The 18,197-nt window shown below is 47.6% G+C and overlaps 1 protein-coding gene across 1 annotated transcript in view; it reads right to left on the bottom strand.

Moving 5' to 3' along the window:
• Positions 1-3,826: 3,826 nt before the first annotated feature.
• Positions 3,827-18,197, bottom strand: part of selenos (selenoprotein S) — a 38,758-nt gene continuing 24,387 nt past the window's right edge. The window contains exons 3-6 of the mRNA XM_085968933.1: positions 13,318-13,424; positions 12,490-12,579; positions 12,301-12,364; positions 3,827-4,403 (exon numbers count right to left, since the gene is read on the bottom strand). Coding sequence (XP_085825059.1) covers positions 4,324-4,403; positions 12,301-12,364; positions 12,490-12,579; positions 13,318-13,424 — 341 coding nt within the window. The 3' untranslated portion in view covers positions 3,827-4,323. The remainder of the gene's footprint in view (positions 4,404-12,300; positions 12,365-12,489; positions 12,580-13,317; positions 13,425-18,197) is intronic.

Genomic DNA, 18,197 nt, shown 5'->3' on the forward strand with positions numbered 1-18,197 from the left:
CAGAGAAACCCACGCGCAGACAGAGAAACCCACGCGCAGACAGAGAAACCCACGCGCAGACAGAGAAACCCACGCGCAGACAGAGAAACCCACGCGCAGACAGAGAAACCCACGCGCAGACAGAGAAACCCACGCGCAGACAGAGAAACCCACGCGCAGACAGAGAAACCCACGCGCAGACAGAGAAACCCACGCGCAGACAGAGAAACCCACGCGCAGACAGAGAAACCCACGCGCAGACAGAGAAACCCACGCGCAGACAGAGAAACCCACGCGCAGACAGAGAAACCCACGCGCAGACAGAGAAACCCACGCGCAGACAGAGAAACCCACGCGCAGACAGAGAAACCCACGCGCAGACAGAGAAACCCACGCGCAGACAGAGAAACCCACGCGCAGACAGAGAAACCCACGCGCAGACAGAGAAACCCACGCGCAGACAGAGAAACCCACGCGCAGACAGAGAAACCCACGCGCAGACAGAGAAACCCACGCGCAGACAGAGAAACCCACGCGCAGACAGAGAAACCCACGCGCAGACAGAGAAACCCACGCGCAGACAGAGAAACCCACGCGCAGACAGAGAAACCCACGCGCAGACAGAGAAACCCACGCGCAGACAGAGAAACCCACGCGCAGACAGAGAAACCCACGCGCAGACAGAGAAACCCACGCGCAGACAGAGAAACCCACGCGCAGACAGAGAAACCCACGCGCAGACAGAGAAACCCACGCGCAGACAGAGAAACCCACGCGCAGACAGAGAAACCCACGCGCAGACAGAGAAACCCACGCGCAGACAGAGAAACCCACGCGCAGACAGAGAAACCCACGCGCAGACAGAGAAACCCACGCGCAGACAGAGAAACCCACGCGCAGACAGAGAAACCCACGCGCAGACAGAGAAACCCACGCGCAGACAGAGAAACCCACGCGCAGACAGAGAAACCCACGCGCAGACAGAGAAACCCACGCGCAGACAGAGAAACCCACGCGCAGACAGAGAAACCCACGCGCAGACAGAGAAACCCACGCGCAGACAGAGAAACCCACGCGCAGACAGAGAAACCCACGCGCAGACAGAGAAACCCACGCGCAGACAGAGAAACCCACGCGCAGACAGAGAAACCCACGCGCAGACAGAGAAACCCACGCGCAGACAGAGAAACCCACGCGCAGACAGAGAAACCCACGCGCAGACAGAGAAACCCACGCGCAGACAGAGAAACCCACGCGCAGACAGAGAAACCCACGCGCAGACAGAGAAACCCACGCGCAGACAGAGAAACCCACGCGCAGACAGAGAAACCCACGCGCAGACAGAGAAACCCACGCGCAGACAGAGAAACCCACGCGCAGACAGAGAAACCCACGCGCAGACAGAGAAACCCACGCGCAGACAGAGAAACCCACGCGACAGAGAAACCCACGCGCAGAGAAACCCACGCGCAGACAGAGAAACCCACGCGCAGACAGAGAAACCCACGCGCAGACAGAGAAACCCACGCGCAGAGAAACCCACGCGCAGAGAAACCCACGCGCAGAGAAACCCACGCGCAGACAGAGAAACCCACGCGCAGACAGAGAAACCCACGCGCAGAGAAACCCACGCGCAGACAGAGAAACCCACGCGCAGAGAAACCCACGCGCAGACAGAGAAACCCACGCGCAGACAGAGAAACCCACGCGCAGACAGAGAAACCCACGCGCAGACAGAGAAACCCACGCGCAGACAGAGAAACCCACGCGCAGACAGAGAAACCCACGCGCAGACAGAGAAACCCACGCGCAGACAGAGAAACCCACGCGCAGACAGAGAAACCCACGCGCAGACAGAGAAACCCACGCGCAGACAGAGAAACCCACGCGCAGACAGAGAAACCCACGCGCAGACAGAGAAACCCACGCGCAGACAGAGAAACCCACGCGCAGACAGAGAAACCCACGCGCAGACAGAGAAACCCACGCGCAGACAGAGAAACCCACGCGCAGACAGAGAAACCCACGCGCAGACAGAGAAACCCACGCGCAGACAGAGAAACCCACGCGCAGACAGAGAAACCCACGCGCAGACAGAGAAACCCACGCGCAGACAGAGAAACCCACGCGCAGACAGAGAAACCCACGCGCAGACAGAGAAACCCACGCGCAGACAGAGAAACCCACGCGCAGACAGAGAAACCCACGCGCAGACAGAGAAACCCACGCGCAGACAGAGAAACCCACGCGCAGACAGAGAAACCCACGCGCAGACAGAGAAACCCACGCGCAGACAGAGAAACCCACGCGCAGACAGAGAAACCCACGCGCAGACAGAGAAACCCACGCGCAGACAGAGAAACCCACGCGCAGACAGAGAAACCCACGCGCAGACAGAGAAACCCACGCGCAGACAGAGAAACCCACGCGCAGACAGAGAAACCCACGCGCAGACAGAGAAACCCACGCGCAGACAGAGAAACCCACGCGCAGACAGAGAAACCCACGCGCAGACAGAGAAACCCACGCGCAGACAGAGAAACCCACGCGCAGACAGAGAAACCCACGCGCAGACAGAGAAACCCACGCGCAGACAGAGAAACCCACGCGCAGACAGAGAAACCCACGCGCAGACAGAGAAACCCACGCGCAGACAGAGAAACCCACGCGCAGACAGAGAAACCCACGCGCAGACAGAGAAACCCACGCGCAGACAGAGAAACCCACGCGCAGACAGAGAAACCCACGCGCAGACAGAGAAACCCACGCGCAGACAGAGAAACCCACGCGCAGACAGAGAAACCCACGCGCAGACAGAGAAACCCACGCGCAGACAGAGAAACCCACGCGCAGACAGAGAAACCCACGCGCAGACAGAGAAACCCACGCGCAGACAGAGAAACCCACGCGCAGAGAAACCCACGCGCAGACAGAGAAACCCACGCGCAGACAGAGAAACCCACGCGCAGACAGAGAAACCCACGCGCAGAGAAACCCACGCGCAGAGAAACCCACGCGCAGAGAAACCCACGCGCAGACAGAGAAACCCACGCGCAGACAGAGAAACCCACGCGCAGAGAAACCCACGCGCAGACAGAGAAACCCACGCGCAGACAGAGAAACCCACGCGCAGACAGAGAAACCCACGCGCAGACAGAGAAACCCACGCGCAGACAGAGAAACCCACGCGCAGACAGAGAAACCCACGCGCAGACAGAGAAACCCACGCGCAGACAGAGAAACCCACGCGCAGACAGAGAAACCCACGCGCAGACAGAGAAACCCACGCGCAGACAGAGAAACCCACGCGCAGACAGAGAAACCCACGCGCAGACAGAGAAACCCACGCGCAGACAGAGAAACCCACGCGCAGACAGAGAAACCCACGCGCAGACAGAGAAACCCACGCGCAGACAGAGAAACCCACGCGCAGACAGAGAAACCCACGCGCAGACAGAGAAACCCACGCGCAGACAGAGAAACCCACGCGCAGACAGAGAAACCCACGCGCAGACAGAGAAACCCACGCGCAGACAGAGAAACCCACGCGCAGAGAAACCCACGCGCAGACAGAGAAACCCACGCGCAGACAGAGAAACCCACGCGCAGACAGAGAAACCCACGCGCAGACAGAGAAACCCACGCGCAGACAGAGAAACCCACGCGCAGACAGAGAAACCCACGCGCAGACAGAGAAACCCACGCGCAGACAGAGAAACCCACGCGCAGACAGAGAAACCCACGCGCAGACAGAGAAACCCACGCGCACACACACACACACACACACAGGTGTCCATATACACATTGTGTCGAATGCAGATGTCGTTTCATATAAAGGCGAGATTCATTCATCGAAACAGGATGTACATTTATTGTATCTCCAGATGATGAAAACTAATACAACATTCTAGTAATTGCACGTCTGGAATCTCAAAGATATTTGATGCCTTTAATCATCAGCTAAAACAAAATAAACTTAGTTACTCATTCTGGTATTTAAAAGCAAGGAATGTTCACTTCACAAGACATTCTAGTGCCACTACCCATGTCCATTTTCAGGCATCCCCATTGGCTGCACTGCCATTTACGAGGATGACATCATTCATAGCTGTCAATTTCATCAAGTTTCAGTTGAGCAAACACCGAAATCCTAAAGATAATTACCGAGAGCAGAACTGATCTTTTACATTAATAAAAAGTGGATGTTAAAAGTCAGGTGTAACTAACAGGTTGAAACCAAGCAGAATAAAATCACTCAACTTGACGAGCTTTGGTAACAGGATAGTGTATCTCCAGCTGTGGTCAGTGCTGACTGTAGCAGTGGGCACTGACCCACCTTTAACCTCATGTTCCAGCAGATGGCCCCCTGCGACCCGGTCTCCACAAAGACGAGCCTCCGCCATCTCCCGTCAGAGGATTAAAACCTGCAAAATCCAACACCAAGCTGTCTGTCATTTCAACACACATACATTCATCCTAAATGCACATTTCACCGTTTCCCATTTGACCTGTGCACCCCAGGGGCCCACTGTCTGAACTAGGGGCAGTTGTCTGTACAGCGCCTTGCTGGGATTCTAACACACAATTTAAGGGAGATGGGGTGGTGGCGGAAGGGACGACGAGGTGGGGAGAGGGGAGGAGGAATGACGAGGTGGGGAGGGGGGGTGAGAACGGGGGGAAGGGAATGTGTCCCGGGCAGTAGAAAGCTCTGAGCTTAGAGTAAACTGAAAATTACAATTAGCTCTTGTATTGGTACAAAATAAGAACATAAGAAATAGGAGCAGGAGTAGGCCAATCGGCCCCTCGAGCCTGCTCCACCATTCAATAAGATCATGGCTGATCTGATCCTAACCTCAAATCTACTATCACTCTCCATCCCACCTGAACCCATGTGATCTCCCGGGAGAGGCAAAAAACCAGATAAGGACCCAATGGCCAATTTGGGAGAAAAAAATCTGGGAAATTCCTCTCCGACCCATCTAGGCGATCGAAATTCTTCCAGATCACTCTGTCCCTATATTTTCTACAGTACTTACCTTCTGTAAAGGCGATCTCCACCCCAGCCATGACCGATCCGAACCGAGACTCGTCCAATTTCCTGCCTGCTCCCCGTAACCCTTAATTCCCTTTACTTGTAGGAAACTATCTATTTCTGTTTTAAATTTATTTAATGATGTAGCTTCCACAGCTTTCTGGGGCAGCAAATTCCACAAACCTACCACCCTCTGAGTGAAGAAGTTTCTCCTCATCTCAGTTTTGAATGAGCAGCCCCTTATTTTAAGATTATGCCCCCTAGTTCTAGTTTCACCCATCATTGGGAACATCCTCACCGCATCCACCCGATCAAGCCCCTTCACAATCTTATATGTTTCAATAAGATCGCCTCTCATTCTTCTGAACTCCAATGAGTAGAGTCCCAATCTACTCAATCTCTCCTCATATGACCACCCCCTCATCCCCGGGATTAACCGAGTGAACCTTCTTTGTACTGACTCGAGAGCAAGTATGTCTTCTTAAGTATGGACACCAAAACTGTATGCCGTATTCCAGGTGCGGTCTCGCCAATACCTTGTACAACTGCAGCAATACCTCCCTGTTTTTATATTCCATCCCCCTAGCAATAAAAGCCAACATTCCATTGGCCTTCTTAATCACTTGCTGCACCTGCATACTAACTTTTTGAGTTCCATGCACCAGGACCCCCAGATCCCTTTGTACTACAGTACTTTCCAGTTTCTTGCCATTAAGATAATAACTTGCTCTATGATTTTTCCTGCCAAAGTGCATTACCTCACACTTTCCAGTATTGTATTCCATCTGCCAAATCTCTGCCCACTTACTTAGCCTGTCTATGTCCCTTTGCAGGTTTTTTATGTCCTCCTCACTCACTACTTTCCGTCCCATCTTTGTATCATCTGCAAACTTTGATATGTTACACTCGGTCCCCTCCTCCAAATCGTTAATATAGATTGTAAAGAGTTGGGGACCCAGCACTGACCCCTGCGGAACACCACTAGTTACTGGTTGCCAATCTGAGAACGAACCATTTATCCCAACTCTCTGCTTTCTGTTAGAGAGCCAATCCTCCACCCACGCCAGAATATTACCCCCAATCCCGTGATTTTTTATCTTGAGCAATAATCTTTTGTGTGGCACCTTGTCAAATGCCTTTTGGAAGTCTAAATACACTACGTCCACTGGTTCCCCTTTATCCACCCTGTATGTTACTTCCTCAAAGAACTCAAGCAAATTTGTCAAACATGACTTCCCCTTCATGAAACCATGCTGAGTTTGTCCTATTAAATTATGTTTATCCAAATGTCCCGTTACTGTCTCCTTAATAATGGACTCTAACATTTTACCAACCACAGATGTTAGGCTAACAGGTCTATAGTTTCCAGCCTTCTGCCTACTACCCTTTTTAAATAAGGGTGTTACATTAGCAGTTTTCCAATCTGCCGGGGCCTTTGCTGAGTCCAGTGAGTTTTGGAAAATTATTACCAATGCATCCACAATCCCTACCGCTAATTCCCTCAAGACCCTAGGATGCAAGCCATCAGGTCCAGGGGATTTATCCGCCTTGAGTCCCATTATTTTACCAAGTACCACTTCCTTAGTGATTTTAATCGTATTTAGTTCCTCCCCCCCCTAGAGCCCCCTGTTTGTCCAGTGTTGGGATATTCTTAGTGTCCTCTACTGTAAAGACTGATACAAAATAATTGTTCAGTGTTTTTGCCATCTCCATGTTTCCCACCATTAATTTCCCGGTCTCATCCTCTAAGGGACCAACATTTACTTTAGCCACCCTTTTTCTTTTTATATAACTATAGAAACTTTTACTGTCTGTTTTTATATTTTTTGCTAATTTACTTTCATAATCTATCTTCCCTTTCTTAATCAATCTTTTAGTTATTTTTTGCTGTCTTTTAAAGACTTCCCAATCTTCCATCCTCCCACTAGATTTGGCTACCTTATATGCCCTTGTTTTTAGTCGGATACTATCCTTAATTACTTTACTTAGCCACGGATGGCTATCTTTTCTTTTACACCCTTTTTTCCTCAGTGGAATATATATTTTTTGGAAGTTGTAAAATAACTCCTTAAATGTACACCACTGATCATGTACCGTCTTACCCTTTAATCTATTTTCCCAGTCCACTCTAATTAATTCCGCTCTCATACCTTCATAGTCTCCTTTATTCAGCTCAGCACGCTTGTTTGAGATCCACCCTTCTCACCCTCTAATTGAATATGGAACTCAACCATGTTATGGTCACTCATTCCAAGGGGATCCTTTACTAGGACATTTTTAATTAATCCTGTCTCGTTACACAGGACCAAATCTAAGGTTGCTTGCCCCCTGGTCGGTTCAGTTACATACTGCTCAAGAAACCCATCCCTAATACACTCAATGAACTCATCCTCAAGGCTGCTCTGCCCAATTTGATTTGTCCAGTTAATATGATAATTAAAATCCCCCATAATTATAAATGCAATATAATCAGGAATTGATGAGCAAACTAATATTTTAGTATGAAGAGTAAATGCTGAGATTTATTGACGGATCCAGATCAGAGATGCTGACACAGCCTCACTGCAACGAGAGACAGAGAGACCCGACCACCGGTCACTGCACCGAGAGACCCGTTAGACCACCGGTCACTGCACCGAGAGACCCGTTAGACCACCGGTCACTGCACCGAGAGACCCGTTAGACCACCGGTCACTGCACCGAGAGACCTATGCATGGTGGCAGAGGGTATGGCTGAGGTACTAAATGAGTATTTTGCATCTGTCTTCACCAAGGAAGAGGATGCTGCCATAAACATAAAGGAGGAGGTAGTGGAGATACTTGATAGGATATAAAAATTTATAAAGAAGTATTAAAAAGGCTGGCTGTACTTAAAGTAGATAAATCACCAGGAGCGAATGGGATGCATCCAAGGATGCTGAGGGAACCGAGGGCGGAAATCGCGGAGGTACTGGCCATAATATTCCAATCCTCCTTCGATACGGGAGGTTGGTGCCAAAGGACTGGAGAATTGCAAATGTTACACCATTGTTCAAAAAGGGTGTAAAGATAAACCCAGCAACTACAGGCCAGTCAGTTTGACCTTGGTAGTGGGAAAGCTTTTAGAAACAGTAATCGGAGGCAAAATTAAGAGTCACTTGGACAAGTGTGGATTAATTAAGGAAAGCCAGCACCGATTTGTTAAAGGCAAATCGTGTTTAACCAACTTGAACAAGTTTTTTGATGAAGTTACAGAGGGTTGATGAGGGCAATGCGGTTGACGTGTACATGGATTTCCAAAAGGCATTTGACAAAGTGCCACATAATAGGCTTGCCAACAAAGTTGAAGCCCATGGAATAAAAGGGACAATGGCAGCATGGATATGAATTTGGCTAAGTGATAGGAAACATGTAATAGTGAACGGTTGTTTATTGGACTGGAGGAAGGTATACAGTGGTGTTCCCCGGGGTCGGTCTAGGACCACTGCTTTTCTTGATATATATTAATGACTTGGATGTAGGTGTACAGGGCACAATTTCAAAATTTGCAGATGACACAAAACTTGGAAGTATAGTGAACAGTGAGGAGGAGAGTGATAGACTTCAGGAAGACATAGACAGGCTGGTGAAATGGGCGGACACGTGGCAGATGAAATTTAACGCAGAAAAGTGCAAATTGATGCATTTTGGTAGAAAGAATGGGGAGGACATATAAACTAAATGGTACAATCCTGAAGGGGGGTGCACGAACAGAGACCTGGGGGTATGTGTGCACAAATTGTTGAAGGTGGCAGGGCAGGTTGAGAAAGCAGTTATAAAAGGCATACGGGATCCTGGGCTTCATAAATAGAGGTATAGAGTACAAAAGTGTGGAAATTATGATGAACCTGTATAAAACACTGGTTCGACTCCAACTGGAGTATTGTGTCCAATTCTGGGCACCACACTTTAGGAAGGATGTGAAGGTCTTAGAGAGAGTGCAGAAAAGATTTGTGAGAATGATTCCAGGAATGAGGGTCTTCAGTTACGTTGATAGACTGGAGAAGCTGGGGTTGTTCTCCTTGGAGCAGAGAAGATTGAGAGGAGATTTGATAGAGGTGTTCAAAATCATGAGGGGTCTGGACAGAGTAGAAGGGTCGAGAATCAGAGGACACAGATTTAAGATGATTGGCAAAAGAACCAAAGGCGATGTAAGAAAAAACTTTTTTATGCAGCGAGTGGTTAGGATCTGGAATGCACTGCCTGAAAGGGTGGTGGAGGCAGACTCAATCTTATCTTTCAAAAGGAAGTTGGATAAGTATTTGAAGGAATTTTTTTTTTTTAGGGCTACAGGGAAAGGGCCGGGGAGTGGGACTAGCTGAGAGTCGGCACGGCTCGACGGGCCGAGAGGTCTTCTTCTGTGCTGTAACCATTCTATGATTCTATCTTTTGTTTCTTTACTTGTCCTATTACCGTCTCCTTTTGCTTTGTACAATCATACCTTTTGTCATTTAATTATTCCTGCCTTCCACCCCATCATAGACCTTCCCTTTTGTTCTTGTTATGAGAGTAAGCTTGCAGGGAACAGAAAAACTGATTGTAAAAGCTTTTATAGATATGTGAAGAGAAAAAGATTGGTGAAGTCAAGCATAGGTCCCTTGCAGTCAGAATCAGGGGAAGTTTTAATGGGGAACAAAGAAATGGCAGACCAATTAAATACATACTTTGGTTCTGTCTTCACAAAGGAGGACACAAATAACCTCCCAGAGATGTCGGGGAACATAGGGTCTAATCAGAGGGAGGAACTGAAAGAAATCAGTATTTGTAAGGAAATGGTGTTAGGGAAATTGATGGGATTGAAGGCCGATAAATCCCCCGGGCCTGATAATCTACATCCTAGGGTACTTAAGGAAGTGGCCCTAGAAATAGTAGATGCATTGCTGATCATCTTCCAACATTCGATGGAATCTATACAGTACCCATGGATTGGAGGGTAGCTAATGTTAGCCCACTATTCAAAAAAGGTGGTAGAGAGAAAACGGGGAATTACAGACCAGTAAGCCTGACATCGGTAATGGGGAAAATGCTAGAGTCCATTATAAAGGATGTAATAGCAGAGCACTTGGAAAAAAGTGACCGGATCGGACAAAGTCAAAATGGATTTACAAAAGGTAAATCGTGCTTGACTAATCTGCTGGAATTTTTTGAGGATGTAACTGGTAAAATAGATAAGGGAGAACCAGTGGATGTGGTGTATTTGGATTTTCAAAAGGCTTTCGATAAGGTCCCGCATAAGAGATTAACGTGTAAAATTAAGGCACATGGGATTGGGGGCAAGGTATTGACTTGGATAGAGAACTGGTTGGCAGACAGAAAGCAAAGAGTTGGAATAAATGGCTCTTTTTCCAAGTGGCAGGCAGTGACTAGTGGGGTACCGCAGGGATCAGTCCTTGGACCCCAGCTGTTCACAATATATATTAATGATCTGGATGAGGGAACTAGATGTAATATCTCCAAGTTTGCAGATGACACAAAGCTGGGTGGGCGTGTGTGCTGTGAGGAGGATACCGAGAAACTCCAGGATGATTTGGACAGGTTGGGTGATTGGGCAGAAGCATGGCAGATGCAATATAACGTGGATAAATGCGAGGTTATCCACTTTGGTGTCAAAAACAGGAAGGCAGATTATTATCTGAATGGCAATAGATTGGGAGAAGGGGAAGTGCCACGAGACCTGGGCGTCCTTGTGCACCAGTCGCTGAAAGTAAGCATGCAGGTACAGCAGGCGGTTAAGAAGGCAAATGGTATGTTGACCTTCATAGCGAGAGGGTTTGAGTACAGGAACAAGGATGTCTTGCTGCAGTTGTACAGGGCCTTGGTGAGACCACATCTGGAGTATTGTGTGCAGTTTTGGTCGCCTTATCTGAGGAAGGATGTTCTTGCCATGGAAGGAGTGCAGCGAAGATTCACCAGGCTGATACCTGGGATGGCAGGAATGACGTACGAGGAGAGATTGGGTCGATTGGGCTTATACTCACTGGAGTTTAGAAGAATGAGAGGGGATCTCATCGAAACTTATAAAATTCTAACAGGACTGGACAGACTAGATGCTGGAAGGATGTTCCCGATGGTCGGGGAGTCCAGAACCAGGGGTCACAGTCTAAGGATAAGGGGTAAGCCATTTAGGACAGAGATGAGGAGGAATTTCTTCACCCAGAGAGTGGTGAGCCTGTGGAATTCTCTACCAAAGGCGGCAGTAGAGGCCAATTCATTAAATATATTCAAGAAGGAGTTGGATATATTTCTTAAGGCTAAAGGGATCAAGGGATATGGAGAGAAAGCAGGAATAGGGTACTGAATTTGGATGATCAGCCATGATCTCACTGAATGGCGGAGCAGGCTTGAGGGGCCGAATGGCCTACTCCTGCTCCTATCTTCTATGTTTCTATGTTTCTATCCTCCCCTCCCTCCTTTCCCTGCCCCTGCACTTGTTTAGAACCTGTTACATCTCTAACTTTTACCAGTTCTGAGGGAAGGTCATCGACCTGAAACGCTAACTCGGTTTCTCTCTCCACAGATGCTGCCTGACCTGCTGAGTGTTTCCAGCATTTTCTGCTTTTATTCCATCACTAAGACCACCTATTTCCACCTCTAACATTGCCCGTCTCCGCCCATGTCTCAGTTCATCTGCTGCTGAAACCCTCATCATGCCTTGGTTACCTCTAGGCTTGACTATTCCAATGCACACCTGGCTGGCCTCCCACGTACTATACTATGTAAACGTGAGGTCATACAAAACCCTGCTGCCTGTGTCCTAACTCACACCAAGTCCCATTCACTCATCACCCCCATGCTCACTGACCTACATTGGCTACCAGCAATGCCTCGATTTTAAAGTTCTCAGTCTTGTTTCCAAATCCCTCCATGGCCTCGTCCCTCCCGATCTCTGTAACCTCTCCAGCCCTGCAAACCGCAGCACCCCCGCCCCCCCCCCCCCCAGAAGTCTGCGCTCCTTGAGCAACCCTGATTTTAATCGCTCAACCATTGGTGGCCATGCCTTCTGTTGCCGAGGCCCTAAGCTCTGGAATTCCCTCCCTAAACCTCTCCACGTATTTTTCCTCCTTTAAGACGCTCTTTAAAACCTACCTCTTTGACCAAGCATTTGGTCATCTGCCCTAATTTCTCCTTATGTGTCAAATTTTGTTTTATAACGCCCGTGAAAAGTTTTACTACGTTAAAGGCGCTATATAACAAGTTGTTGTTGTTGTACTTGCAACACTGTTCCTGAACACGTTGACTATTTTGCGGAATGGACGGCTGTGAGCACTCACCGCCTCTCAGGGACTTCTTGTCGGATTTGGGCTTTGTCGCACTTGATGTACTGGATTCTGGCTCCTGATGTTAAACAAAGGAAAAGCAATCAATTAGTCCTGTAGTTCAAACACAGCTACCCAGAATTAGGTAGTGGTCATTATAAATATCTCAGTCGTAAATAACAAAACATAACAAGGTCACGTTACAGGATTCAGGTTTGCTTTTTTCCGGGAGCTTTTTCCTTCTTGCATATTGTCCCACGCTTCGATTTTCTCTCTCCTCTTCTGTTCTTCAATCTGCATAAAATAACAGTAACGTCACACGGCAACACACGTGTAATTCATCATTACTTCTTTACTTTTGTACTCTATGCCCCTATTTATAAAAGCCAAAATGCTGTTTTAATGCCTTTATCTACCTGCACTCTCGCTTTCGGGGGATGATGTATTTGCACCCCTTGGTCGCTTCGCACCCTCCACTGTCTTTCCATCGAGTGCCCTCCCATTCCTGATATTTCCTTCCAAAAATGTATCAGCTCACACTTATCCACATTAAACTGCATCTGCCACGTGCCACCTGTCTGCCCATTCTGTTAACCTGATGTCATTTAGAGTTCTACTCGCTGTTTGTTAACCCTCTTAGAATCATAGAATGACACAGCACAGAAAGAGGCCATTCAGCCCATCGTGCCTGTGCCGGCTCTCTGAAAGAGCTCTCCCATTAGTCCCACTCCCCCTGCTCTTTCCCCATAGCCCTGTAAATTTCTCCTGTTCCAAGTACTCATCCAATTCCCTTTTGAAAGTTATTATTGAATCTGCTCCCTTTCAGGCAGCGCATTTCAGATCACAACAACTCATTGCCTAAAAAAAATTCTCATTTCCCCTGGTTACCGACCCACCTGCCAGTAGAAACGCTTTGATTTTGTATCATCGCTAAATTTTGAGATTGTGCTCCCTATACTGAAATCCAAATCATATACCTACACCAGGCCTTACCTTTACCATGAGGGCCTAGCTGATTCGATGCGCCCTTACCTCTTTCTGTTTTTCTCGGTATTTTGCTGCCTGTGCATCCAACTCCTGCTGCATCCTGTGGCGAGCAGCATCCATCGCTTCCTGCCGCCTCACAATCAATGATGGTTCTGGGTTCAAAGAACAAAACAGTTCAATAAAGCTGTGTGCACTTGTCTACATTCAATGAAGCGATTTATATACTTCCAGCTTTCCTTCTGCAGTCTTTTCCTCTCAGAAAGACTAACTTTACTGAAAGTGCCATTACTGTTCTACAAGTGACACTCTTCGGAACAGTTCATCTCTGGCACCCTTAAAATTAAATCAAAAGATAATTAAGAATAAGGAATTAAGATGAATCTTAATTCATCCATCCAGAGATATCTTAAAGCCTTCCCCACCTAAGGTTCCCTTTAATTTTTTTGGCTGCGCGGCCCATTCAAAATACCGCAGGCACACGGTTTTTCCCACTTAAAAGCTGGTGAGCCAGCTGCGCAGGAGCTCCAGAGTGCTGCGCGGCCGTGCAGTTTAAAGGGAACATTGCATTCCCCATCCCTCAGTGTCGCATCCAATTGGTTATTAAGTTCTCTGCTATATCTGGGAGTCCATTTCACGTGTTGAGGCGCAGGTAGGTTTACAATCTCAGAGCGGGAGAGCCCCACCAATCTCAGTGCTCCGAGAGCGGGAGAGAGAAGTAAAAAGTAATCAAAGTGTGACGTCACCAGAAAGCAGGTAAGTGATTGGTTGGTGAGTATTTCTCTCGTTTTTTCCAAACTTAAATGTTGTGGTTTATAGTTTCTAGGGTCTCTGTTGTGTAGCGGGGACTACTGTTAAACAAGGGCCCTTGAGTATATCATTTAATTGGAGTGTAATTGGTGGGATTGATTTGATTTAATTTAATTAAAAGGGTAAGTCATGGCAGGAGAGCTCTGTGCTGTGGTATGCTCCTCCTGCACTATTTGGGAAATCAGGGACACTTCCTGTGTCCCTGACGACCATGTGTGCGGGAAGTATATCCAGCTGCAGCTACTAACAGACCGCATTGCGGCGCTGGAGCTGCGAGTGGATACATACTGGAGCATTCGCGATGCTGAGGACGTCGTGGATAGCACGTTTAGGGAGTTGGTCACACTGCAGGTAAAGGCTGCACAGGTAGGAAGAGAATGGGTGACCACCAGGCAGAGTAGTAGGCGCAGGCAGGTAGTGCAGGGGTCCCCTGTGACCATCCCCCTCTCAAACAGATATACCGCTTTGGATATTGGTGAGGGAGATGGCTCATCAGGGGAAGGCAGCAGCAGCCAACTTCCTGGCACCGTGGGTAGTTCTGCTGCACAGGACGGGAGGAAAAAGAGTGGGAGAGCTATAGTGATAGGGGATTCTATTGTAAGGGGAATAGATAGGCGTTTCTGCGGCCGCAAACGAGACTCCAGGATGGTATGTTGCCTCCCTGGTGCAAGGGTCAAGGATGTCTCGGAGCGGCTACAGAGCATTTTGGAAGAGGAGGGTGAACAGCCAGTTGTCGTGGTGCATATAGGTACCAACGATATAGGTAAAAACCGGGATGAGGTCCTAAAAGCTGAATATAGGGAGTTAGGAGGTAAATTAAAAAATAGGACCTCAAAAGGTAGTAATCTCAGGATTGCTACCAGTGCCACGTGCTAGTCACAGTAGAAATAGAAGGATATTTCAGATGAATATGTGGCTAGAGGAATGGTGCAAGGGGGAGGGATTCAAATTCCTGGGACATTGGAACCAGTTCTGGGGGAGGTGGGACTAGTACAAAACGGACGGTTTGCACCCGGGCAGGACTGGGACCGATGTCCTAGGTGGGGTGTTTGCTAATGCTGTGGGGGAGGGTTTAAACTAAAATGGCAGGGGGTTGGGAACCTGTGCAGGGAGACAGAGGAAAAGGAAACAAGGATAGAAGCAAAAGACAGGAAGGAGAAAAGCAAAAGTGGCAGTCAGAGTAATCAAGGGTTTAAATCTAACATGGCCACAGTAAATAATAATTCAAAAAGGTCTAAGAGTGTTAAAAAAACAAGCCTGAATGCTTTGTATATCTTAATATGAGGAGCATTCATAATAAGGTGGATAAATTACAGTAGCTGCGCAAATAGATGTAAACGGATATGATATGATTGGGATTACAGAAACATGGCTCCAGGGTGACCTGAACTCAACATCCAGGGGTATTCAATATTCAGGAAAGACAGACAAAAAGGAAAAGGAGGTGGGGTAGCATTGCTGGTTAAAGAGATTAACACAATTGTAAGGAAGGATATTAGCTCTGATGATGTAGAATCTGTATGGGTAGAGCTGAGAAATACCAAGGGACAGAAAACGTTAGTAGGAGTTGTATACAGACCCCCAAACAGTAATGCGGAGGTTGGGGATGGCATTAAACGGGAAATTAGAGACGCGTGCAATAAGGGCACAGCAGTTATCATGGGTGACTTTAATCTACATATAGATTGGGCTAACCAAATTAGTAACAAAACTGTGGAGGAGGAATTCCTGGAGTGTATACGGGATGGTTTCCTGGACCAATATGTCGAGGAACCAACTAGAGATCAGGCCATCTTAGACTGGGTATTAGGTAATGAGAAAGGATTAATTAGCAATCTTGTTGTGCGAGGCCCCTTGGGGCAGAGCGATCACAATATGGTAGAATTCTTCATTAAGATGGAGAGTGAAGTAATTGACTCGGAGACTAGGGTCCTGAATTTAAATAAAGGAAATTACGATGGTATGAGGCGCGAGTTGGGTAGGATTGATTGGGGAATGTTACTCAAAGGGTTGACGGTGGGTAGGCAATGGCAAACATTTAAAGATCACATGGATGAACTACAGAATTTGTTCATCCGTTTGGCATAAAAATAAAACAAAAAAGGTGAATCAACCGTGGCTTACAAGGGAAATTAGGGATAGCATAAGATCCAAGAGGAGAACATATAAATTGGCCAGAAAAAGCAGTAAACCTGAAGATTGGGAGCAGTTTAGGATCCAACAAAGGGATTAAGAGAGGGAAAATAATGAGAGTAAGCTTGCAGGGAACATAAAAACTGACTGTAAAAGCTTCTATAGATATGCGAAGAGAAAAAGATTGGTGAAGTCAAGCGTAGGTCCCTTGCAGTCAGAATCAGGGGAATTTATAATGGGGAACAAAGAAATGGCTGACCAATTAAATACATACTTTGGTTCTGTCTTCACAAAGGAGGACACAAATAACCTCCCAGAGATGTCGGGGAACATAGGGTCTAATGAGAAGGTGGAACTGAAAGAAATCAGTATTTGTAGGGAAATGGTGATAGGGAAATTGACGGGATTGAAGGCCGATAAATCCCCAGGGCCTGATAATCTACATCCTAGGGTACTTAAGGAAGTGGCCCTAGAAATAGTAGATGCATTTCTGGTCATCTTCCAAAATTCTATAGACTCTGGAACAGTTCCCATGGATTGGAGGGTAGCTAATGTAACCCCACTATTCAAAAAAAGTGTTAGAGAGAAACCGGGGAATTATAGACCGGTAAGCCTGACATCGGTAGTGGGGAAGATGCTAGAATCCATTATAAAAGATATAATAGCAGAGCACTTGGAAAACAGTAACAGGATCGGACAAAGTCAACATGGATTTACAAAAGGTAAATCGTGCTCGACTAATCTACTGGAATTTTTTGAGGATGTAACTGGTAAAATAGATAAGGGAGAACCAGTGGATGTGGTGTATTTGGACTTTCAGAAGGCTTTCGATAAAATCCCGCATAAGAGATTAGCGTGTAAAGTTAAGGCACATGGGATTGGGGGCAAGGTATTGACTTGGATAGAGAACTGGTTGGCAGACAGGAAGCAAAGAGTTGGAATAAACTGGTCTTTTTCTGAGTGGCAGGCAGTGACTAGTTGGGTACCACAGGGATCGGTCCTAGGACCCGAGCTATTCACAATATATATTAATGATCTAGACGATGTAATATCTCCAAGTTTGCAGACGACACAAAGCTAGGTGGGTCTGTGTGCTGTGAGGAGGATGCCGAGAAACTCCAGTATGATTTGGACAGGTTGGGTGATTGGGGAGATGCATGGCAGATGCAATATAATGTGGATAAATGCGAGGTTATCCACTTTGGTGTCAAAAACAGGAAGGCAGATTATTATCTGAACGGCAATAGATTGGGAGAAGGGGAAGTGCAATGAGACCTGGGTGTCCTTGGGCACCAGTCGCTGAAGGTAAGCATGCAGGTGCAGCAGGCGGTTAAGGCGGCAAATGGTATGTTGGCCTTCGTAGCGAGAGGGTTCGAGTACAGGAACAAGGATGTCTTGCTGCAGTTGTACAGGGGGCCTTGGTGAGACCACATCTTGAGTATTGTGTGTAATTTTGGTCGCCTTATCTGAGGAAGGATGTTCTTGCCATGGAGGGAGTGCAGCGAAGATTCACCAGACTGATACCTGGGATGGCAGGAATGATGTATGAGGAGAGATTGGGTCGATTGAGTTTATACTCGCTGGAGTTTAGAAGAATGAGAGGGGATCTTATTGAAACATATAATATTCTGAAGGGGCTTGACAGGGTCGATGCAGAGAGGATGTTTCCTCTCGTGGGGGAATCTAGAACTAGGGGGCATAATTTCAGAATAAGGGGGCACTGTTTTAATTCAGAAATGAGGAAGAATTTCTTCTCTCAGAGGGTCGAGAATCTTTGGAATTCTCTTCCCCAGAGAGCTGTGGAGGCTGGGTCATTGAATATATTTAAGGTGGAGATAGACAGATTTTTGAAAGGTAAGGGAGTCAAGGGTTATGAGGAGCGGGCAGGGAATGGAGTTGAGGCCAAGATCAGCCATGATCGCATTGAATGGCGGAGCAGGCTCGAGGGGCCATATGACCTACTCCTATCTTCTATGTTTCTATCC

The sequence above is a fragment of the Somniosus microcephalus genome, chromosome 27 (assembly GCF_052327205.1).
Source record: "Somniosus microcephalus isolate GS21.2 chromosome 27, FLI_Smic_1.0, whole genome shotgun sequence".
In the NCBI taxonomy this organism is placed as follows: domain Eukaryota; kingdom Metazoa; phylum Chordata; class Chondrichthyes; order Squaliformes; family Somniosidae; genus Somniosus; species Somniosus microcephalus.